The 23,909-nt window shown below is 40.1% G+C and overlaps 1 protein-coding gene across 1 annotated transcript in view; it reads right to left on the reverse strand.

Moving 5' to 3' along the window:
• Nucleotides 1-1,654: 1,654 nt before the first annotated feature.
• Nucleotides 1,655-23,909, reverse strand: part of LOC110544812 (small ribosomal subunit protein eS25-like) — a 40,910-nt gene continuing 18,655 nt past the window's right edge. Inside the window, exon 2 of the mRNA XM_060374661.1 lies at nucleotides 1,655-2,091. Coding sequence (XP_060230644.1) covers nucleotides 1,655-2,091 — 437 coding nt within the window. The remainder of the gene's footprint in view (nucleotides 2,092-23,909) is intronic.

A 23,909-nucleotide genomic window follows, 5' to 3' on the forward strand; every position in this document is an offset into this window, starting at 1 on the left:
TCCCTAGATTCTTCCTTTCCATTATTTCTTCCATTTGTGTTTTCTTTAATTTTTCCAATTCTATCTTCAGGTCTTGAGTTGTTTTGTTTACTTCCTTCACCTGTCTGATTGTACTTTCCTGTTTTTCTTTTAGTTCCTTCAGGTCTGTTTCTTTTATTTCATTCAGTGCTTTAAGCATTTCCTTTCTAATGGCCATAAACTGTTTGGCTGCAGCTTCCTCTATCTCTTTACGGATGGCAATATTCTGTTTGAGTTTATCTTCCTCTATGTCTTTACATATCTTATTTGTTTCCTCTGTTATCATCTTCATTAGCAAAGTTGTTAGGTCATCTTCTTGGATTTCAGTTATGCTGGGGTGTCCCGGGCTACTTGCCCCTGGGTAACTGGGTTCTGGAGATGCCATATTGCTCTGTCTTTTGTTGCTTGAGCTTTTACGCTGGCCTCTACCCATTGTGCTATCTTAGGTGTTTGGGGTTTGGGGTTATTTTCTGGTGGTTCCTGGGGATCCTGTGGTGGAGAGAATCCCCTTTGCAGAAAGCTGGTTTTTCCTGAAGGATGTCTTCTCAGCTTTTTGGGTATAGTCCCTGGATGGCTGGTGTTTTTTCAGGAGTTGTTCACCTCAGGGATATAGACCTGAGTGGTAACTGTGGTCTTTGTTAGTCGAGAGGGTTCTCCTCTCACCCAGGGAAGTCCTGAGGGCAGCTGCCCTGTTTCTGGGTTTCTTGTTGTATATTTAATGATCAGCTGCTGTGACCCAGTTGGACATCAGGCGCGCAGCAACTGTTTGTGCCTGTGTCTGGAGCACAGCTGAGTGATGGCACCTTGGCCCCACTAGTCTGCTAGACTTTTTCTAGGGAAGGATTGGGTGATTTATGTCAGTACAGTTTCCTTCCTTCCCTGTGGATTCTCTGGAGACACGGACTCCCAGTGTCTTTTTTTGCCCTGGTGCACACTGCTCAGTGTCCACCAGCTGGCTGGCCTCAGAAACTGCCTGTGCCTGGAGCACAGCTGAGTGCTGGCGGCTCAATCTCTGCCAGCTGTCTGGTGCGCAGAAACTGTCTGTGCCTGCCTTTGCAGCCTTTGGGAGCCTGGGTTCCTCCCTAAGCTGGGTAATTTTCCGGGGGCCTTTTCAGGCTGGGGGTGTCGACTGAGTGCTCTGAGATCAGACCAGCCGTTTCCCTCCCTGTGTGTTTGCACCGGACAGTGAAACTCATTCGCTGGTGCCCTGGTGCCCACAGTTCTATCTCAGGCGGCGAGTCAGGCGCACAGGCAGGCGGGGCTCTGTGCCGGAACCTGGGTCCCCGGCTCTGGCTCCAGGCTGGCTCCTGGGGTGCCCGTGGAACCCGAGTCTTTTCCAGGGGATGCCTGGGTGACCTAAGGCCGGTCCCAGTCGTTTCCTGTACCCTGGTATACCCCATTTTTTAATTGGATTAACTGATTTGTTACTGTTAAACTTCTTGAGTTCTTTATATACTCTGGATATTAGCCCTCTGTCAAATATAGGGTTGGTGAAGATCCTTTCCCAATTTGTAGGAAGTCTTTGTTCTGACGACAGTGTCCTTTGCTTTACAGAAGTCTTTCAGCTTCATGATGTCCCATTTATTGATTGTTGCTTTTTTTATATTTTTATTATTTTTTATTTAATAAAGTTTTATTATTCAAAATGCACAGCTGATTGAACTGCTCTTGCATCTTCACGAGCAGCTGGAGCATCTCCACCATTTGCTTTTCTGGTGTAAATTACTTGGGCTCTGTGCTTTGAAACCAGTTTGATAAGTCCTTTACTAAGTAGCTCCTGAAGTGCTGCCCTGGTCAAGGAACCATGAATCTTCAATCTTTCAGAGACCACAGCTGGAGTAATAAGCTTATAGTTGGGAACTTCCTTACATAATTTGTCGAATGGGGCTTTGTCAAACAAGACCAGGTTGTTAAGCTTGTCCCAAAATTTACCCTTGGACCACTTCTTCTTTTTGGTCTTGCCACCAGACTTATTTACTGGCTCTTTGTCTTTGGCAGACTTCCTGGAATGCTTCTTCTTGTTGTCCTTGGGAGGTATGGCAAAGCTCAGAGAGTGGCGACAAGCACTGCAGCCTCACTAAGATGTCAGAAAAAAAAGGAAGCCCATCTGGCCAACAGTCCTAGAAATCTCTGCCTCCTGATTGTTGCTCTTAAAACCTGTGCTGTTGATGTTCTGTTCAGGAAGTTCTCTCCTGTGCCAATGAGTTCAAGGCTTCTCCCCACTTTTTCTTCTAACAGGGTTAGTGTGTCTGGTATTATAATGAAGTCTTTGATTCACTTGAACTTTAGTTTTGTGCAAGGTGAAAGTATGGATCTATTTGCATTTTTGTACATGTATATATCCAGTTAGACCAGCACCATTTTTTGAAGATGCTGTCTTTTTTCCATTGAATGGTTTTGGCATTTTTGTCAAAAACTAGGTGTCCATAAGTGTGTGGGTTTATTTCTGGGTCTTCTGTTCGGTTCTATTGATCCACCATTCTGTTTCTATGCCAGTACCATTCAGTTTTTATAACTGTTGCTCTATAGTACAGCTTGAGATCAGGGATGGAGATACCTCCAGAAGATCTTTTATTGTAGAGAATTGTTTTAGCAGTTCTTGGGTTCTTGTTACTCCATATGAAGCTGAGAATTTTTCTTTCCAGGTCTGTAAAGAATTGTGTTGGTAATTTGATGGGAATTGCATTCAATCTGTAGATTACTTTTGGTAAGAGGACCATTTTTACTATATTAATCCTGCCAAGCTATGAACATGGGAGATCTTTCCATCTTCGGATATCTTCTTCTTCTAATTCTTTCTTCAGAGACTGGAATTGTTTTCATACAAGTCTTTGACTTACTTGGTTAGGGTCACGCCAAGGTACTTTATATCCCTTGTGGCTATTGTGAAGGTTGTTTTTTCCCTAATTTCTTTTTCAGCCCTTTTGTCTTTTGTATACAGGAGGACTACTGATTTTTTTTTCCAGTTAATTTTGTATCCAGCCACTTTGCTAAAGCTGTTAATCAGCTGTAAGAGTTCCCCGATAGTATTTTTGGGGTCACTCAGATATACTATCATATCATCTGCAAATAGTAACACGTTGACTTCTTCCTTTCCAATTTGTATCCCTTTGATCTCCTTTAGTTGTCTTACTGCTCTAGCAAGAACTTCAAGAACTATGTTGAAGAGATATGGAGAGAATGAGTAGCCTTGCTTTGTCCCTGATTTCAGTGGGACTGATTTAAATTTCTCTCCATTTAGTTTGATGTTGGCTATAGGCTTGCTGTAATTGCCATTACTATGTTTACATATGTGCCTTATATCCCTGATCTCTCCAAGACTTTAAACATAAATGGATGTTGGATTTTGTCAAATGCTTTTTTAGCATCTAAGGAGATGATCATGTGGTTTTTCTCCTTCAGTTTGTTTATATGGTGGATCACATTGATGAATTTCCATATATTGAACCACCCCTGCATACCTGGGATGAAGCCTCTTTGGTCATAGTGGATGATATCTTTGATGTCTTCTTGTATTCAGTATGCAAGTATTTTGTTGAGTATTTTTGCATCAGTGTTCATAAGGGAGATTGGCCTGAAATTCTCTTTCTTTGTTGGGTCTTTGTGAGGTTTAATTATCAAGGTGACTGTGGCTTCATAGAATGAGTTTGGTAGTGTTCCTTCTGTTTCTATATTGTGGGATAGTTTGAAGAATATTGGTGTTTGCTCTTGTTTAAAGGTCTGGTAGAATTCTGCACTGAAGCCATCTGGCCTTTTTTTGCATGGGAGACTATCGATGACTGCTTCTATTTCCTTGGGGGATATAGAAATATTTAATTGATTTACCTGGTCTGGATTCAGCTTTGGTAAATTGAATCGATCAAGAAAATTGCCCATTTCATTTTTATTTTCCAATTTTGTGGCGTATAGGTTTTTGAAGTATGTTCTAATGTTTGTTTGGATTTCCTCAGTGTCTGTAGTTATGTCCCCTTTTTCATTTCTGATTTTGTTGATTTGAATGCTGTCTCTCTGCCTTTTAGTTAGCTTGGCTAAGGGTTTGTCTATCTTGATTTTCTCAAAGAACCAGCTCTTTGTTTCATTGATTCTTTGAATTATTTTATTTGTTTTTAATTTATTGATTTCAGCCCTGAGTTTGATTATTTCCAGGCATCTACTCCTTCTGTAGATGTCTGTTAGGTCCATATGATTAGGTCCTGTGTTAGAGATATTGTTTGTTTAATTTCTGTTTTGTTGACATGTCCTTTGTTGAGAGTGGGGTGTTGAAGTCTCCCACAACTAATGTGTGTGGATCTATGTGTGGTTTAAGATTTATTAATATTTCTTTTACAAATGTGGGTGCCCTTGTATTTGGGGCATAGACTGTGATGTCTTCCTGGTGGAATTGTCCCTTAATGAGTATAAAGTGTCCTTCCCCATCTCTTTTTATTAATTTTGGTTGAAAGTCTATTTTATTATATATTAGAATGGCTATTCCTGCTTGCTTCTTGGGTCCATCTGCTTGAAAAACCATCTTCCAGACTTTTACTCTAAGGTAATATCTAACTTTGTGACTGAAGTGTGTTTCTTGCATGCAAGAGATTGTTGGGTCTTGTTTATACATCCATTCCATTAGTCTGTGTCTTTTTATTGATGTTGAGAGAGATTACTGACCAGTGGCTGTTAGATCCTTTGATGTTGATGTTGGCTGTGGTAATGGGTTTGTGTGCTTGGCTACTTTTTGTTTTGCTGTAGTGAGATTATTTATTTCCTGTGTTTTCTTGAAAGTAATTAGTTTTCTTGGGTTTTATTTTTTCCTTCTAGTATCTTCTGTAATGCTGGATTTGTGGGTATGTATTGTTTAAATTTGTTTTTGTCATTGAATATCTTGTTTTCTTCATCTATGAGGACTCAGAGTTTTGCTGGGTATAGTAGACTGGGCTGACATCTGTGTTCTCTTAGGGTCTGCATGATATCTGTCTAGGCCCTTCTGACTTTCATAGTCTCTGTTGAGAAGTCAGGTGTGATTCTGATGGGTTTGCCACTATATGTTCCTTGGCCTTTTTCCCTTGTAGCTTTTAGTATTTTTATTCTTGTTGCGGTTATTATTCTGTATACTTACTATTTTGATTATTATGGGGCCAGAGGATATCCTTTTCTGGTTTAATCTATTAAGTTTTCTGTAGGCCTCTTGTATGCTTATAGGCCTCTCCTTAAATTGGAGAAATTTTCTTTTATGATTTTGTTGAAAATATTTGCTGGGCCATGGAGACAGGAATTTTCTTTTTTCTCTATTACTATTATTCTTAGGTTTTGTCTTTTCATGTTGTCTTGGATTTCTTGGACAGTCTGTGTCAGGAATTTTTTAGATTTAACATTTTCTTTGATGGATACATCAATTTCTTCCATTGTATCTTCACAACTGAGATTCTTTTTGCCATATCTTGTAGTCTATTGGTTATGCTTACTTCTGTAGTTCCTGCTTTCTTCCCTAAGTTCTTCCTCTCCATGATTTCCTCCATTTGTGTTTTCTTTAATTTTTCTAATTCTATCTTCAGATCTTGAGCCATTTTGTTGATTTCATTCAACTGTCTGACTGAATTTTCCTGTTTTTCCTTCAATTCCTTCAGCTGTTTGTTTGAACAACCCTCTGTTTCTTTTATTTTTTTTTCAGTGATTTAAGTGTTTCCTCTCTAAAGGCCACAAACTGCATTTTCCTGTATTTCTTTATGGATGACCGTAATCTGTTTGTCTTTATTTTCCTCCATTTCTTTATGGATGTCCATAATCTGTTTGACTTTATCTTTCTCTTGTTCTTTATGTATTTTATTTGTTTCCTCTATTATCCACTTCATAAGTGTAGATGTAAGGTCATCTTCTTGAATTTCATTTATGGTGGGGTGTCCAGGGCTGCTTGCCCCTGCCTAACTGGGTTCTGGAGATGCCTTATTGCTCTGTCTTTTGTTGGTTGAACTTTTAAGCTGGCCTCTACCCATTGGGCTATTTTAGGTGTTGGGTGTTAGTTTCTGGTTCTTCTTGGAATCCTGTTGTGGGGAGATACCCTTGGCAAGAAGATGATTTTTCCGGAGGCCTCCTCAGATTTTTGGATATGGTCACTGAATGGCCAGTGTTTTTTAGGTATTGCCACAGCTCACCTCAGGTGTATAGACCTGAGCAGTACCTGTGGTCTTTCTTAGTCAAGGGGGCTCTCCTCTCACCCAGAGAAGTCCTGGAGACAACTGTCCTGCTTCTGGGTTTCTTGCTGTAAATTTAGTGAGTTGTTGCTGTACACTGGGCTTCCCGTCGTTTGGTCATTTTAGTTAACGATAACTGATTGCCCCTTGGAGCAGTATCTGGGGGCTGATCTCAGGGATCCCAAGCTTCTATAGGTCTGAGGTTGGAGCTCTGTGCCCCAGTACCCAAGTGGTAATCAGTGGCAGGGGCAAGGTGAGCACAGCTCTCATGCATGCAGCAGGAAGCTAGAGCCTGTAGTCTGTGGGTACCCAGAATCTTTTCCGGAGCTAGGTGTCCTGAGGTAGGATCAGATGTTTCCCCCACCATGGGGTTTCCAGTCTGTGGTGTTTCGGGTGGCATGTAAAGTGCGCAGGAGCTGGCGGGTGGTGGCTCCAAGCTGGTGACTGAGCAGGAACCTGGGAACTTATCCCAAGAACTTTTATGTGTGTGGTGGGGGTTAGGCTGAGTGCTCTAAGCTCGGCCCTGCTATTTCCTTCATTGTGGGGTTTCCTTCCAACAGGCAATTCTGTCTGTGATGGAGCGTCAAGTGCACAGCAGGACTCTGGGCTGGTGGCTGTGTGCCTGCCATTCTGCGGGACCTTTTCCAGGGATAGACTGGTTGACCTGAGGTCAGTCCCATTTGCTTCCTTCCCTTTGGGGTTTTCTCACGACTGGGACTCCCAGTCTCTAGTATTTTGGTGCCAACAGTTCAGCCTGGGAAGGTGATCAGGACACGCTCTGGTCTGGCTACCGAGTGCCTGTGGGACCCGGGATCTCTTCTGGGTTTTAGCTGGGTGATCTGAGAATGGACCCAATTGATTCCCACACTGTGTGGTTTCCTCTCACCTGGGAAACACGATCGTTGGTGTTTTAGGGCCCAGAGTTCAGTCTCTTGGTCGCTGTACTGACACTGCTGTCCCGCTCCTCATACACAGTGTCCTCCTGACGCCACCATCTTGGATTCTCCCTCCCAGTGAGTGTGCTCATTAATTAATTATTGATCTTACTTGCTGTACTATTGGTATTTTGTTCATAAAGTTGTCTCTTGTGCCAATGTGTTAAAGGTTATTCCCCACTTTCTTTTCTAGCAGGTTCAGTGTGTCTGGTTTGATCCACATGAACTTGAGATTTATGCAGTGTGGTAAGTAAGTATTGTTCTGTTTGCATTCTTTTACTTGTGGGCATCTAGTTTGACCAGCACCATTTGTTGAAGATGCTATTATTTTTCCAGTGTGTATTTCTGGCTTTCAAAAATCAGGTGTCCTTAGCTATGTGGATTTATTTCTGGGTCTTTGATTCCAGTGATCAATTTGTCTATTTTATGCCAGTACATGTAATTTTTATTCCTATAGTTCTGTAGTACAAGTTGAAATCAGAGATAGTGATACTTTTCAGCAATTCTTTTCTCATTGAATATTACCTTAGCTCTCCTGTGTTTTTTGTTTTTCCATATGAAGTTGAGAATTGTCCCTTCAAGGTCTGTAAAAATCTGTGTTAGAATTTTGGTAAGTATTACATTGACTCCATAGATTGCTTTTGGTAGGATGGCCATTTTTACTATGTTAATTCTACTGATCCATGAGCATGGGAGCTCTTCCCATCTTCTGATATCTTTTTCAATTTCTTTGTTCAAATACTTGACATTTTTATCATATAGGTCTTTCACTTGTTTAGTTAGATTACTCCAAAATATTTTATATTATTAGAGGCTATTGTGAAGGGTGTTATTTCACTGATTTCTTTCTCAGCCTGTTTGTCACTTGTATATAGGAGGACTAAAGTTTTTTATTAGTTAATCTTGTATCCAGCCACTTTGCTGAAAGTGTTTATCAGCTGTAGGAGTTCCCTGGTGGAATTTTTAGGGTCACTTATGTATACCATAATATCATCTACAAATAATGACAGTTTGAGTTCTTCCTTTCCAATTTGTATCCCCTTGATCTTCTGTTGTCTTATTACTCTAGCTAAAATTTCATGTACTATCTTGAGTAGATAAGGAGAGAGTGAACAACCTTGTCTTGTCCCTGATTTTAGTAGAATTGCTTTGAGTCTCTCCATTTAATTTGATGTTGGTTATAGGCTTGCTGTAAACTGCATTTTTTATATTTGGGTATGTCCCTTGTATCACTAATCTTTCCAGGACTTTTATCATGAAGGGGTGTTATATTTTGTCAAAGGCTTTTTTGATGTCTAATGTGATAATCATGTTTTTTTTTTCTTTCGGTTTGCTTATACGGTGGCTTACATTTACTAATATTCATATACTGAACCATCCCTGCATCTCTGCAATGAAGCTTACTTGATTATGGTGGATTGTCTTTTTGATGAATTATTGGATTTATTGTGCAAGTATATTTAACATCTGTGTTTATAAAGAAAATTGGTCTGTAATTTGGTTTCTTTCTTGAGTCTTTATGTGGTTTACGTTTCAGGGTAACTGTGGCCTCATAAAAAGAATTGGCAACTGGACGCCCTGCAGAGACTGATACCCCAACCAAAGACAATGCATAGAGAGGACATAAAACCCTGGCTCAGATGTAGCCCATAGACTCAGTCTCCAAGTGGTTCCTTAATAAAGGAGCAGGGACTATCTCTGGCATGAACTCAGTGGCAGGCTCTCTGATCACCTTCCCCTGGGAGGTGCAGCCTTGCCAGGCCACAGAAGAAGGAAGACAATGCAACCAGTCCTGATGAGACCTGATAGGCTAGGGTCAAAGAGGAAGGAAAGAAGACCTCACCTACCAGTGGATTAGGAGAAGAACATAGGAGGAAAAGAGAGAAGGAAGGAGAGATTGGGAGTTGATATGGGAGGGGGATACAGCCAAGATACAAATTGAATAAATTGTAATAAATGATAATGATAAAAAATTGAAAAAAAAAGAATTGGGCAATGTGTCTTCTGACTGTCTTTTGGGGAGGAATTTGAGGAGTAATGGGTTTAACTCTTCTTTGAAATTCTGGTAGAATTTTACACTAAAGCGTCTGGCCCTGGTCTTTTTTGTTTGTCTGTCTGTTTGTTTGGGAGACTTTTAATTTGGCTTCTATTTCTCAAGTATAGTTCCTTGTCTTACAGAAGGGTCATAGGATACCGTTGAGGCACTGAACTGACAGTGTGTGCTTTTCTGCTGGAAGATCTGGCCTTTGGACATGAAGCTTGGGGTGCTGAGTGATGCAGAACAGTCTGTGTTACAAGATCTCCCATTCTGCCTGGGATTCGGGAAAAAGATATTTTTCTCTCAGTAAGTGTTACTGGTCTTTTAGTTGTGCTGCTGGCACCAGGCCAAGTAGCAGTGAAGAGATCAGGGCTCTGAGACCCAGTCAGTTGGCAGCTAGGGCCTGGCCAGACCTAGGGGAGCCAGGGGCTGTTTTGAGAACAGCCTGCAGCTCCCCACCACCACCCCTGCACACATATCAGCACTGCAGCAGGCAGAGATGAACAGCAGAACCTTGAAGCAGCACAGTGGTTCTGCACTGTAGTTGACTCTGCGGTCCAGTGATGAATTCTTTACCCTTTCAGGGGAAAGAAGTCCCATCTTTCCCCAGTGCTACAGCTCAGAATTAAAAGCCATTCTCAGATGTCCTTCGGGGAAGCAGAAGGTGTTTGATGTTTATTTCATGTGAAACTGGGACTTAAAAACCTTGGGCAGGAAGGAACATGAATGCCTCTCGTTGGATGGGACTTAGAATGTTGGCAATGTTCTGTTTACATGGGGAAAGATAACAAGAGACAAGCTCATGTGATTGACAACCTGTACTACCTGGAGGTTGTGTCACATGCTCCTGAGGCAGTCACAGAAAAAGGAGCGAGCTTTGTCCCACACCTTCCATTCTCATTTTCAAGGTTTGAACATGCTCCATCTCGTTAGTCCCGTAGTAATTCCCCTGGAGGCATAGCCCACCAGTTCTACACACTAAGGCTTATCGGTCCGTTTAAGTTGTGTATCTGATCTTGATTTAACTTTGGTAAGTGCTATCTATCAAGAAAATTGTACATTTCCTTTAGATTTTCCAATTTGGTGGAGCACAGTTTTGTTTGGTTTGGTCTTTTTAAGCATGTCCTCATGATTCTCTGGAAATCCTCAGTGTCTGTTGTTATGTCTCCCTTTTTGTTTCTGATTTTATTAGTTTCGATATTCTTTCCATCTTTTAGGAGTTTTTGCATAAAGTTTTGTCTATCTTGTTGATTTTCTCAAAGAGCCAACTCTGTTTCATTAATTCTTTGTATTGTTCTCTTTGTTTCTGTTTTATTGATTTCAGCCCTCAGTTTGATATTTCCTGCCATCTACTCTTCTTGCGTTGCTTAATTCTTTTTGTTCAAAAGCTTTCAGGTATACTGTAATTTTTCTGGTAAAAAATCTCTTCAATTTGTTATGTAGGCATTTACTATTATAAACTTTTCTTTTAGTACTGCATTCATGGGAATAAGTTTGGGTATGTTGTGCATTCGTTTTCATTTAATTCTAGAAAGTCTATTTCTTTATTTCTGTCTTGATTTATTTTTTCATGTGTGTAGTAAACCTCCTTGGGTTGAAGTTTTCCTTCTACCACCTTCTGTAGGGCTGAATTTGTAGATAATGTTTAAATTTAATTTTTAACATGAAATATCTTATTTTCTCCATCTATGGTGATTGAAAATTTTGCTAAGTATTATAATATGGGCTGGCATCTATGGTCTCTTAGAGTCTTCAGCCCCAGGCTCTTCTGGCATATAGAGAAGTCAGGTGCAATTCTAATAGTTCTGCTTTTATGTGTTACTTGGTTCTTTCCCATGCAGCTTTTAATATTATATTCTTGTCCTGTATGTTAATGTTTTGATTATTATATGACATGAGGACTTTCTTTTCTGGTCCAATCTATTTTGTGTTTTGTAAGCTTCTTGTACCTTTATTGGCATCTCATTCTTTAGGTTAGAAATTTTTTTTTCTATGATTTTGTTGGAAAATATTTTCTGGGCCTTTGAGCTGGGATTCTTCTCCATCCTCTATTCCTATTATTCTTAGGATTGTTTTTTTTTTTTTTCATAGTGTCCCATATTTTTTGGATGTTTTAAGTCAGAATTTCTTTTAGATTTAACATTTTCTTTGACTGGTGTTTCATTTCTGAGATTCTGTCTTCCATCTCTTGTATTCTGTTGATGAAACTAGCCTTTATACTTCCTGCTGGCATTCCTTGATTTTTCATTTTCAGAAGTCCTTCAGTTTGTGTTTTCTTTATTGCTTCTATTCCAGTTTTCAGGTCTGGAATGATTTTATTGGCTTCTTTCAAGTGTTTTTTTTTGTGGGGGGGGGGACTTTCTTTAAGGGATTAATTCATTTTGTCCAAGTGTGTGCACGCGTGTGTGGCTGTGTGTGTCTCTTTGGGAACATTTATCACTTTCATATAGTTGGTTTTAAGGTTTTTTTTTTTTTCTTTTGCTTCAGCTATGTTGGAATATTCAGGTCCTGCTGTGGTAGGATAGCTGGGCTCTCTTGGAGATGTATTACCCTGGCTGTTACTGTGATTTTACGTTGATATCCAGGCATCTATTTTGGGGATGATTGATGATACATCTAGGTGCTGATTTCTGTGTTTGTCTTTGCTAGGTGGCTGTTCTATTCCTTAGTTTCTGTTTCCTCTCTGGATTTTCAGAGGGTGTGTTGGCTGTGTGTTCCCTGTTTTACTCACCTTCTTGGCTGCTGTGTTCAAATGTGAATTCTTGCTGGTATTGGAGCCTGGGAGAAGGGAAGGTATATGCACTAATTTTTTTCTAATTTTATTTTATTAATTACACTTTATTCACTTTGTATCCCCCCATAAGCACCTCCCTCCTCTCCTCCAAGTCCCACCCTCCCTCTCCCTTCTTCACGCATGCCCCTCCCTATGTCCACTGGTAAGGAAGGTCCTCCTCTACTTCCTTCTTATCTTAGTCTACCAGATCAAATCAGGAGTGGCTGCATGGTCATATTCTGTGGCCTGGTAAGGCTGCTCCTCCCTTAGGGGGAGGTGATCAATGAGCAGGCCAATCAGTTCATGTCAGCAGCAGTCCCTTTTCCCATTACAATGGAACCCACTTGGACACTGAACTGCCATGGGCTACATCTGTGCAGGAATTCTAGGTTATCTCAGCAAGCAGTTTTTGCCTGTCTCCTCCAAGCCACCACAGTCTCTGTCTCTGTCTCTCTCTCTTTTTCTCTCTTTCTCTCTCTCCTCTAATACTTATACCACTCAAAGTCCTCAGATTTCAGCTGACTCCAGCTGGCAAAGATCACGCCCCTGCAGAAGGCAATTATCAGCTTTGGACAAACTAATATCCCACACTTGGGATTAAAACAAAAACAGGTTTACATAATGTAACAGCATTTTTAAAGAAACCAAAACTTTCATTACAGGAAGGCCAAGGTAGGGATTGTTAGAACCATGAAGAAGAGAGTTACATGGGGGGTTCACAAATCACTCCATGTGACCAGTTCCACGTGGTTGGTTTATTACAGGAAGGGGAAGTGGTCGCAGAGACCATCTCTGGACGAGGCAGGAGAGAAAGAGAGAAGGGAAAGAGAGAGGGGGAAGAGAAAGGGGGTGCCCTAATAGAGAAAGGGGAAAAGGCCAAGAGGCCAGGAGCAAGAGAGACCAAAAGAAGGACCAAGAGAGAGACCACGTGTTAGGTTGTCCCTTTAAGGGGCAAGGTAACTACACCTTCCTGGTGTGGCCACCTGTCTGGTGACACATGATGACATCATAAGTTGCTAGGCAACTGAGAAGCAGGTTTATTTTCAAAATCCTAACAGGGATGGTCTGTGGGATCCACAGGAGGTGTTTTTGGTGGGGAGGCAGTAGGCTCCAACTACTGTTCTGTTTCAGAGCTAAAGATGACCTTGAGGGGAAAAAAAAAAGATGACCCTGAGGATTTGGTCTGGGGGAACAGAGATGGTGGAGAAGGTCTCCATGGAGTCTCCATGGTCTTCAGCTGACCATTTTTTATGAGTTGATTGAACATTTATATATTTTCCTTGGTGGAATAGCTCTTCAAGTGTTGTCCATTTTTAATCAGGTTTTATCACTTTTGTTGTTGCGTTTTAAGAGTTCTTTATATATTATGGATATAAAACCTGTCAGATATATGAGTTGCAAGTATTTAACCTATTATATTGATTGCCTTGTTACTACACTTGATAATGCTTTTTAATTCACAAATGATTTTTAATTTTGATAAGGACCAATTTATGTTTTGTATTGCCTGTGTTTTAAATATCATACTTAAAAATCCATTGCCAATTCTAAAGTTATAAAGCTTTTCCTTATGTTTCCTTCTAAGATTTTTTAATGTTTTCAGTTCTTATAATTTATGTCTTTGTTTTCTTTGGATTAATTTTGCTTATGATGTTACATAGAGTTCAAGTTTACCAGCCTGCTTGTCAATATGCAGATTTCCCATCGATACTTGTTGACAATGCTTTCTTTCTACCTAATAAATAACCTTGACCTTTTTCAAAACTTAGGCCTCATATGTCAGGGTTTATGTCTGAGCTGCATACTCTATTCCATTGTCCCTAAAGTCTGTTCATGCCACTTCTATAGTGTTTTGTGTGCTTCAGCATACTGTAAGTTTTACTGTCAAAATGTGTAGGACTTCCAACTATGTTCAGTGTCAGTACTGTCAAATACTGCATTATCTCTTCAAGGCCTCTTGAAATTTCAATGGAAGTTTAAGATGTAAGCTGAGCTCCCAGATATTCAAGGATCCTCAAGCATAAAAATTGCTTGTTCAAGTCCTGCCTGAAATAAGTATAGGGAAGGAAGAAGAAAAGGTAGAGGAGAAAAACAAAAACAAAAGGGAGGAGGAAGAGAAAGATGAATTGTTGGAAGTTGTATTTTTCTGTTTCTTCCAAAGAATACCATGGAGTATTGACAGGAACTTGATTGCATCTGTTAGTTGCTTTGAGTAGGTAATACTCAATCTTACCATATCAAAGATTCTACTTCATGAGCACAAGATGCTTTTCCTTTAATTTGTGCCTTCTTTAATTTCTTTCAGCAACAATTTCTAGTATTTTTGTTTGCATGTTTGTTTTGTTTTGTTGGGGGGGGTGGTTGTTTTAGTTTTATGAAACAGGGTTTCTCTGTGTAGCCTTGGCTGTCCTGGACTTGCTTTGTAGATCAGGATGTCCTCGATCTCACAAAGATCTGCCTGCCTCTGCCTACCCAAGCAATTTCTAGGTTTTTTTATATTAACTAATTAATTTATTTACTTTACATATATGAAGCTCTATCTGCATGTACACCTGCATGCCAGAAGGGGGCATCAGATTCCAGTATAGATTGTTGTGAGCCACCATGTGGTTGCTTTAAATGTTGCAAATTGTAATTTTCATAAGAATACCAATCTAGAGTGTCAGTCCAAGGTAGTTTTTACTCATTTCTAAAACATGCAGAGCCTCTCAGCTAGGATTTAAATTTAAGTCCTATGCACCTATACTTATGTTTATCTTTTGATAACATACCTGTAGAATTTTTATCCATTTAAAATTTTTTTAAATATTTTTATAATTAATTCATTATATATCCTGATTGAAGCCCCCTCCCTCAACTCCTTCCAGCCCCACCTTCCTTCCCTCTTCTCCCTTCCCCTAGTTCACTAAAATAGGAAGCTCTCCTCCTCTGCCATCTGCCCACAGCTTATCAAGTCTCATCAGGATTGCCTGGATCCTCTTCCTCTGTGGCCTGACAAGGCCACATCACCAAGGGAAAATGATCAAAGAGCAGACAACAGAGTTCATGACAGATGAAGCCCCTGTTCCCCTTACTAGGGTACCCCCTGGAGACTAAGTTGCCAATCAGCTACCTCTGAGCAGAGGGTCTAGGTCCTCTCCATGCATGATCCTTGGTTGGTGCATCAGTCTCTGCAGGATCCCCTGGGCTCAGATGTGCATAGCAGCGTTATTTGTAATAGCCAGACTCTGCAAACTTCTTAGATGTCCCTCAGTGGAGGAATGGATAAGAAACTGTGACAAATTTACACGAGGGAATACTACACAGCTATTAAAAACAAGAAAATCATGAAATTTGCAGGCAAATGGATGGAACTAGAAAAGATCATCCTGAGTGAGGTAACCCAGAAACAAAAAGACACAGATGATATACACTCACTTATAAGAGGATATTAGCCTTATAACATAGGATAGCCATATCAAAATCTACAGACCTAAAGATACTAAACAACAAGGTGGACCCTAGAGAGGATGCTTGAATCTCATTCAGAATGGCAAACAGGATAGACATCAGAAGCAGTAGAAGAGATGAAACAGGAAAGAAGCCTACTATAGAGGGTCCTCTGAAAGGCTCCACCCAACAGGGAATTAAAACAGATGCTGAGACTCACAGCCAAACTTTGGGCAGAGCACAGGGAGTCTTATGGAAGAAGCAACGGGGGGGGGGGGAGGTGTGGAGATAGAAGGACATGGAGGGGACAAGAGCCCCACAAGAAGACCAACATACCTGTTGTTAAAATATTGAAACATTTTTTGAAATTTTCCCTCAGGATCTTAAGTGTCCTTACCACCAGATTTACCACCTGTGAAAAATGTTTTCAGTAATAGCATGGCTAATGAATCACATCTGTTGATATCATTTTTCCTGGGTGGTTCCTTTCCACATTAATTCAAGGCCTTGCCATGTTATTAGCTCTAGTCAATGGAACATCAACAAATGTAAACTAAGCAGACACAGGAAACTTGGGTATTTTGAGCTACTCATATTAGAATTTAGCTATCATGTGAGACATTCCAGATCTGCCCACTTAAAATACATGGCCCAGATATCACCCAAAATTCAAACATCAGAAATGTTAAACCATGTTAGTTCACAAAACCTAGCCAGGCATCTCAATATAAGTGACTCTATGTATGCTTTAAATGTCAATTTAACAAATTTAAAATTGCCTGGGAAGAGAGTAGCAACTGAGGAATTATTTTGAAAAGGTTGATCTATGAATATATCTGTGGAGGATTGTCTTGACTGACAATTGATGTAAAAGCACCCAGCCCATTATGGGTGGCACCATTTCATGGGCCGTGAACTGTATGAGAGCAAAGAAAGCTAGATGAGAATAATCAGAAAAAGAGGACGCAGCATAGATACATTTGATTCTCTCTCCTCTTAACTGTAGATATGGTGTGGCCAGCTGTCTCAAGCTCCTGTCACCATGACATTCCTACAGTGATGGGCTATAACCTGAAATATTAAGCCAAATAAACCCTTTTCCCTTGAAGTCTCTATAACAGTAAGACCAGCAAAATAACAATTCAGCCAAAATCATAATAGTGAACAAAAATATGCTTAGTCAAATATTAGTCAAAGTGCTGATAATGAGAGACTAAGTAATCAGCCCTAAACGGTACATTTATATCAACAGCCCCACAACCAAAGCTCAGGAAACATTGTAGAAAATGAAGCAGAAAGAATGTTGTAGCTAGAGGACAGAAAGAAATGCTAAAAGGTGTTGTCTTCCAGACATAATAAAGCTAGAACACTCACGAACTCACAGTAGCTGTGGTTACCTGCACAAGACCCATACAAGATCAAGGCAGCCAAAATCTCAGCATAGATTACATAAATCGGTGGTTTTCAACCTGTGGATTGTGACCCCTTTGGCAACCCTCTAACTCCAAAAATATTTACATTACAATTCATGACAGTAGCAAAATTACAGTTATGAAGTAGCAACAAAATAATTTTATGTTTGGGGGTCACCACAACATAAGAAACTGTATTAAGTTTTGTAGCATTAGGAAGATTGAGAATAACTAGCTTAAATGATCTCCACCACCACCACCACCCTCTTTACTAAAGAGCTATTGGCAATTGATAGTTACTTAGAGACAGAGAATCACTCTTCTTATGAGGATGTGGCCAGTGGTAGGATACCTAATGATGGTCTCAAACCCATGTAATAAACAGACTTAATAAGTTATATAAAAAACAAAATACACAAAATTGGGAGCCTTGTGTATCAAGGCAGATATAAAGAATATTGGGAAGTTGGAGGGACAAATAATATATGAGCATATTTCATTTTTATATGTATGAAATTTTGACAGATGAAATTTAAATAATATGCTTCTGGCATTGATCCAGAAGGTTTTGTAAGACTGATTATAAAGCCAACTTGAGACATCATGTAAATATGCATGAACAAAACTCCCATGGATTACAAAGATGTAAGGGGACAAAAAGTTCCCACCATGTAAATGAATTTATCCCATATCTCTTACTTTTGGGGAAAAAAATGAACATTTATGGCTACCAGTTAATTTAAAATACACTCCGCTTTTTGGAAAAAAAAAAAACTTTACCTACTACTAATAACACTAGCTGCTAACTGGGTGGTAGAATCCCTCCTCCCTTGAAAGCAATGAGAAATTTCCAAAGACTTTTACTTAGTGGCTTTATTGTTTCAACCTCATTTAGAAGGCAAATGAATATGTAATTCTTATGTGGGCTTAATTCTTCTCACAGTTTCACCTTCTTTCCTCCAATTATACAAGAGGAATAAATCTTGGCAAAGAATTGCATCTCTAAGATCACCTATTAATCTGCCAACTAAGATAATGCCCAGCCTACTTCTTTCATGTTTAGAAGGTACACATTTCTCAGTGTCTTCAAGGAGGTGTCCAACCAATGTTTCTTAAATCTAAAATTCTGCTTTCATGACATTAACAAAGAGCTTCAGTGGACCTCCACTTAGACAAAAGATTCCATTTCTAGCCCCTAAAGGAAAGGTAGCTTGGTTGTTCCATGAAATTTTCAAATTCCTCAAACCATGTGTCTTTGACGTTTGTCAACTCTTGACAGTTTTATTTTTCTTTGCTCAAGAAAATCTGCGGCTCTAATAAACCAGTCAAGTGAAATTTCCCATGAAAGACAATCTTTAGAGACAAGAGAATTGAGTTAGAGTGACAGGAATGTGCCTTTTCTTTTCTATACCTGGGATCTTTTATTAGAATGAAAATGTTTTAGGACCCCTATTATTTTTTGGTTTATTTTTGTTTTTAAATTATTATTATTATTATCATTTATTAAAATTTGTTCAATTTGTATCCCAGGTGCTGACCCCTCCCTCATCTCCTCCCAATCCTGCCCTCCCTCCCTCTTCTCCCCCTATGCCTCATCCCCTAGTTCACTAATAGGGGAGGTCTTCCTCCCCTTCTATTTGACCCTAGCCTGTCAGGTCTCATTAGGATTGGTTGCATTGTCTTCCTCTGTAGCCTGGAAAGGCTGCACCCCCCAGGGGCAGGTGAACAGAGAGTCTGCCACTGAATTCATGCCAGAGAAAACCCCTGTTCCCCTTACTAGGGACCCACTTGGAGACTGAGTCTATAGGCTACTGCTGAGCCAGTCTTCTCAATGTATTGTCCTTGGTTGGGGTTTCATTCTCTTCAGGGCCCCCCAGGGCTCAGGTTTTTCAGCTCTGCTGGTCTCCACTAATCGAGGTATTGAAGCAGAGGCTGAGACTCATAGCCAAACTTTAGGCAGAGTGCAGGGAATATTATGAAAGAAGGTGGAGCTAGAAAGACTTGGAGGGAGCTTCATATGGAGACCATCAGAGCATGTTTGTTTGTTTGTTTGTTTGTTTGTTTGTTTTTAGGTATCTTTTTTCCTTTTGTTATTATTATTATTAATTACACTTTATTCATTTTGTATCCCCCCATAAGCCCCACCCTCCTCCCCTCCCGGTCCCACCCTTCCTCCTCTCCCTGCATGCATGCCCCTCCCCAAGTCCACTTATAGGGGAGGTCCTCCTCTCCTTCTCTCTGATCTTAGACTATCAGTTCTCATCAGAAGTGGCTGCATTGTCATCTTCTGTGGCCTGGTAAGGCCGCTCCCCCCTCAGGGGGAGGTGATCAAAGAGCAGGCCAATCAGATTATGTCAAAGGTGTTCTTGGGCTTTTGGGGAATCCAAGAAGAAGCTGAGCATCATTAACCAAGTGTATTTGTACTTGTTCACAAGGCTGATATCTGGATGAATTCATTCAATCCCAGTGTGTTCCAGGTGTCTCTCCATAGACATGCCCTGCACATTGACTCCAATGCTAATCTGAAACTAATCCTTGGCCTCAGGAAGGGTGAGAGCGATTGAGGCTATACCCATAGATCAGTGCCTCACTCAGCCCCCTTCAGAGAAACTTCTTTTTGCTGTACATAGGAAATAACACAGAGACATGCAACTTGACAATGTGTAGAGTGACAAACTTACACACCATACACACACACAAATTACTAAAACCTAGAATCTACGTACAAAAGAAACCAGGCAGTTGCCTTTCAGTCTGACATTTTTTGTCCTTTTTCTTTGCAAGTTAATGAGAGGAATGGGCTTATTTATTTTTTTATACGTAGAAGAAATAAATCTTATCCAAATATTTTTCCTTTTTCTTTTTTAGTTTGTACTTCTTTTTTTATTTACTTTACATCTTGGTTGTACCCCATCCCTCCTCCCTCCCCCTTCCCCCCTTGTCTATTCCTCTGAAAAGGGGAGCTCCCTTTCCTATCCACCCCAGGTCATCAAGTTGTTTCAGGACTGAGCATATCGTCTTCCCCTGTGGCATGACAAGACAGTCCCACCGGGGGGAAATGATCAAAAAGATGGTAAGAGTCACTGTCAGATGCAGTCACCACTTCTTCTATGAGAGAACATACATGAATTCTAAACTGTCCCTCTGCTACGTCATTTTAGGAAGCCTAGGTCCAGTTCATGCATGGTCATTGGTTGATGCTTCCATCTCAACAAACCCTTCTGGGTCCTGCTTAGTTGGCTTTGTTGGTCTTCTTGTGGAGCTCCTATCACCTCCAGGTCCTATTCTAGAGTCTTGGGGAGTAGTGGGAAAGACTCAAGACTCCCTACATATCCTCCAATATTTGGCTGTGAGTCTTGGCATCTGTTTTGAGTCACTGCTGGGTAGTCTCTCAGTGGACAACTCTGTCAGGCTCTTGTCTGGAAGCTTAGCAGAGTATCATTCATAATGTCAGAGATTGGCACTGTCCCATAGGGTAGTTCTCTGGTTGGGCCAGGCATTGGTTGGGTATTCCCTCAATCTATGCTCTACCTACCCTATTTTATTCCTGCACACCTTGTAAGCAGGGTGACTTTGGGGTTGAAGTTTTTGTAGGTGGGTTGGAGTCTCCCTCCCTCTACTAGGAGACTAATCTAGTTAAAAGGTATTCTCTTCAGTCTCTACGGCCTCTGCTGCTAGGAGTCACTGCTTAATGTCCCCTCATATCTTCTCAAGGGCCTATCCTGACCAAAGTCTCCAACTTGTCACAGAGATAACCCCACCCTCAGTTTCTCTTTTTTCTATAGGCCTCCCATCCGCTTGCCCTCGCTCTCTCCAGGTCTGATTTCCACCCTCTTAACTCACTGCACACCCTCTCTTTCCTTGTTTCATCTCTTTGTCTATTATATATCCCCTTTCAAGTGAGATTTATGCATCCTTTTTTGGATCCTCTTTGTTATTTATCTTCTTTGAGTCTGTGCCTCACAGTATGACCATCCTATGCTATATGGCTAGAATCCACTTGTAAGTGAGTACATACCATGTGTGTGTTTCTGGGTCTGTGTTACTTCATTCAGGATGATCTTTTCTAGTTCCAGCCATTTGCCCACAAATTTCATGATTTCTTTGTTTTTAATAGCTGAGTAGTATCCCATTGTGTAAATGTGCCACAGTTTCTTTATTCATTCTTCGGTTGAGGGACATCTGGGTGGATTCCAGATTCTGGCTATTGTAAATAAAGCTGCTATGAACATAGTTGAGCAAATGTCCTTGTTGTATGGTGGAATGTCTTTTGGGTATATACCCAGGGGTATATCTGGGTCTTGAGGTAAAGCTATTCCCAATTGTCTGAGCAAGCGCCAGATTGATTTTCAAAGTTGTTGTACAAGTTTACAGTCCTACCAGCAATGGAGGAGGGTTCTCCTTTCTCCACACGCTCACCATCATGTGTTGTCCCTTGAGATGTTGATCTGAGCCATTCTGACAGGTGTGAGATGGAATCTCAGCATCATTTTGACTTGCATTTCCCTAATGACCAAGGAAGTTGAGCATTTCTGTAAGTGCTTATAGGCCATTCGAGATTCCTCTGTTGAAAATCCGGTTTAGTTCTGTGCCCCATTTTTTAAGTGTGTTATTTTGTTTATTGGTGTTTGATTTCTTGAGTTCATTATATATTTTGGATATTAGCTCTTTGTCATATGTAGGAATGCTGAAGATCTTTTCCCAATCTGTAGACTATGGTTTCATTCTATTGACAGTGTTCTTTGCCTTATGGAAGCTTTTCAGTTTCAAGAGGTTCCATTTATTAATTGTTGATCTTAAAGCCTGGGCTGTTGGTGTTATATTCAGGAAATTGTCTCTTGTGTCAATGAGTTTGAGGCTCTTCCCCACTTTCTCTTCTAGTAGATTCAGTGTGTCTGGTGTTATATTGAGGTCTTACTATAATAATTTCTAATTGCATCTATTTTCTGCAACCGTCACAATTTCTCTTTTGTTTGCAGTTGATTAAAAGTCCCCATGTGACTCCTTCAGGAAAATTCATCTTCCGGTAAAGGGGATTCTCCCTACTTTAGGACTCCAGAAAGCACAGAAATTAACAGCCGACACCTAAAACAGCCCAATGGGTAGGGGTCAGCATAAAAGCTCAACCAACAAAAGACAGAGCAATATGGCATCTCCAGAACCCAGCCATCCAGGAGCGAACAGCCCTGGACAATGCAGAACAATAGAAAAATCAAGAAGATGACCTTACATCTATGCTGATGAAGAGGATAATAGAGGAAACAAATAAAATACGTAAAGAATTAGAGGAAGATAAACAGATCATGGCTATCCGTAAAGAAATGGAGGAAGTTAAAGAAAAGCAGATTATGGCCATTCGTGAAAAAATACGAGAAGATGCAGCCAAACAGTTTGTGGCATTCAGAGAAGAAATAATTAAATCACTGAAAGAAGTAAAAGAAACAGAGTTGAAGGAACTAAAAGAAAAAGAGGAAAATACAATCAGACAGGTGAAGGAAGTAAACAAAACAACTCAAGACCTGAAGATAGAATTGGAAAAATTAAAGAAAACACAAATGGAGGAAATAATGGAGAGGAAGAATTTAGGGAAGAAAACAGGAACTACAGAGGTAAGCATAACCAACAGACTACAAGAGATGGAAGACAGAATCTCAGGTGTAGAAGATACAATGGAAGAAATTGATGTATCTGTCAAAGAAAATGTTAACTCCAAAAAATTCCTGACACAGACTGTCCAAGAAATCCAAGACAATATGAAAAGACAAAACCTAAGAATAATAGGTATAGAGGAAAAAGAAGACTCCCTTCTCCAAGGCCCAGAAAATATTTTCAACAACATCATTGAAGAAAATTTCCCCAAGTTAAAGGAGAAGCCAATAAGAATACATGAGGCCTACAGAACACCCAACAGATTTGACCAGAAAAGAAAATCCTCCCGCCACATAATAATCAAAACAGTAAGTATACAGAACAAAGAAAAAATACTAAAACCTGCAAGGGAAAAAGGCCAAGTAACATATAATGGCAAACCCATTAGAATCACACCTGACTTTTCAACACAGACTATGAAAGCCAGAAGGGCCTAGAGGATATCATGCAGACCCTAAGAGAACACAGATGTCAGCCAGGGCTACTATACCCCACAAAACTCTCAGTCCTCATAGACGGAGAAAACAAGATATTCAATGACAAAAACAAATTTCAACAATACCTACAAACAAATCCAGCATTACAGAAGACACTGGAAGGGAAAATACAACCCAAGAAAACTAACTACTTTCAAGAAAACACAGGAAATAAATAATCTCACTACAGTAAAACAAAAAGCAACCAAGCACACAACGTTATGACCACAGCCAACATCAAAATCAAAGGACCTAACAGCCACTGGTCATTAATCTCTCTCAACATCAATGGACTCAACTCTCCAGTAAAAAGATACAGATTAACAGAATGGATACATAAACAAAACCCAGCAATCTGTTGCATACAAGAAACAAACCTAAGGCACAAAGATAGACATTACCTGAGGGTAAAAGGTTGGAAGACAACTTTCCAAGCAAACAGACCCAAGAAACAAACAGGAGTAGCCATTCTAATATCTGATAAAATAGAATTTCAACCAAAATTAATAAAAAGAGATGGGGAAGGACACTTCATACTCATCAAGGGAAAATTCCACCAGGAAGACATCACAATCCTGAACATCTATGCCCCAAATACGAGAGCATCCACATTTTTAAATTGATAAAATTTAAACCACATATAGATCGCCACACATTGATAGTGGGAGACTTCAACACCCCACTCTCAACAAAGGACAGGTCAACAAAACAGAAATTAAACAAAGAAACAATGTCTCTAACAGAGGTCATGAATCAAATGGACCTCACAAACATTTACAGAACCTTACACCCAAACACAAAAGAATTTACCTTCTTCTCAGCACCTCATGGAACCTTCTCTAAAATAGACCATATAGTTGGTCACAAAGCAAGTCTCAACAGATACAAGAAGACTGAAATAATCCTTTGTATCCTGTCTGATCACCATGGAATAAAGTTGGACTTCAACAACAACAGAAATAGCAAAAAGCCTACACATACATGGAAACTGAACAACTTGTTACTAAAT

Source organism: Meriones unguiculatus, chromosome X, assembly GCF_030254825.1.
Source record: "Meriones unguiculatus strain TT.TT164.6M chromosome X, Bangor_MerUng_6.1, whole genome shotgun sequence".
Classification (NCBI taxonomy): domain Eukaryota; kingdom Metazoa; phylum Chordata; class Mammalia; order Rodentia; family Muridae; genus Meriones; species Meriones unguiculatus.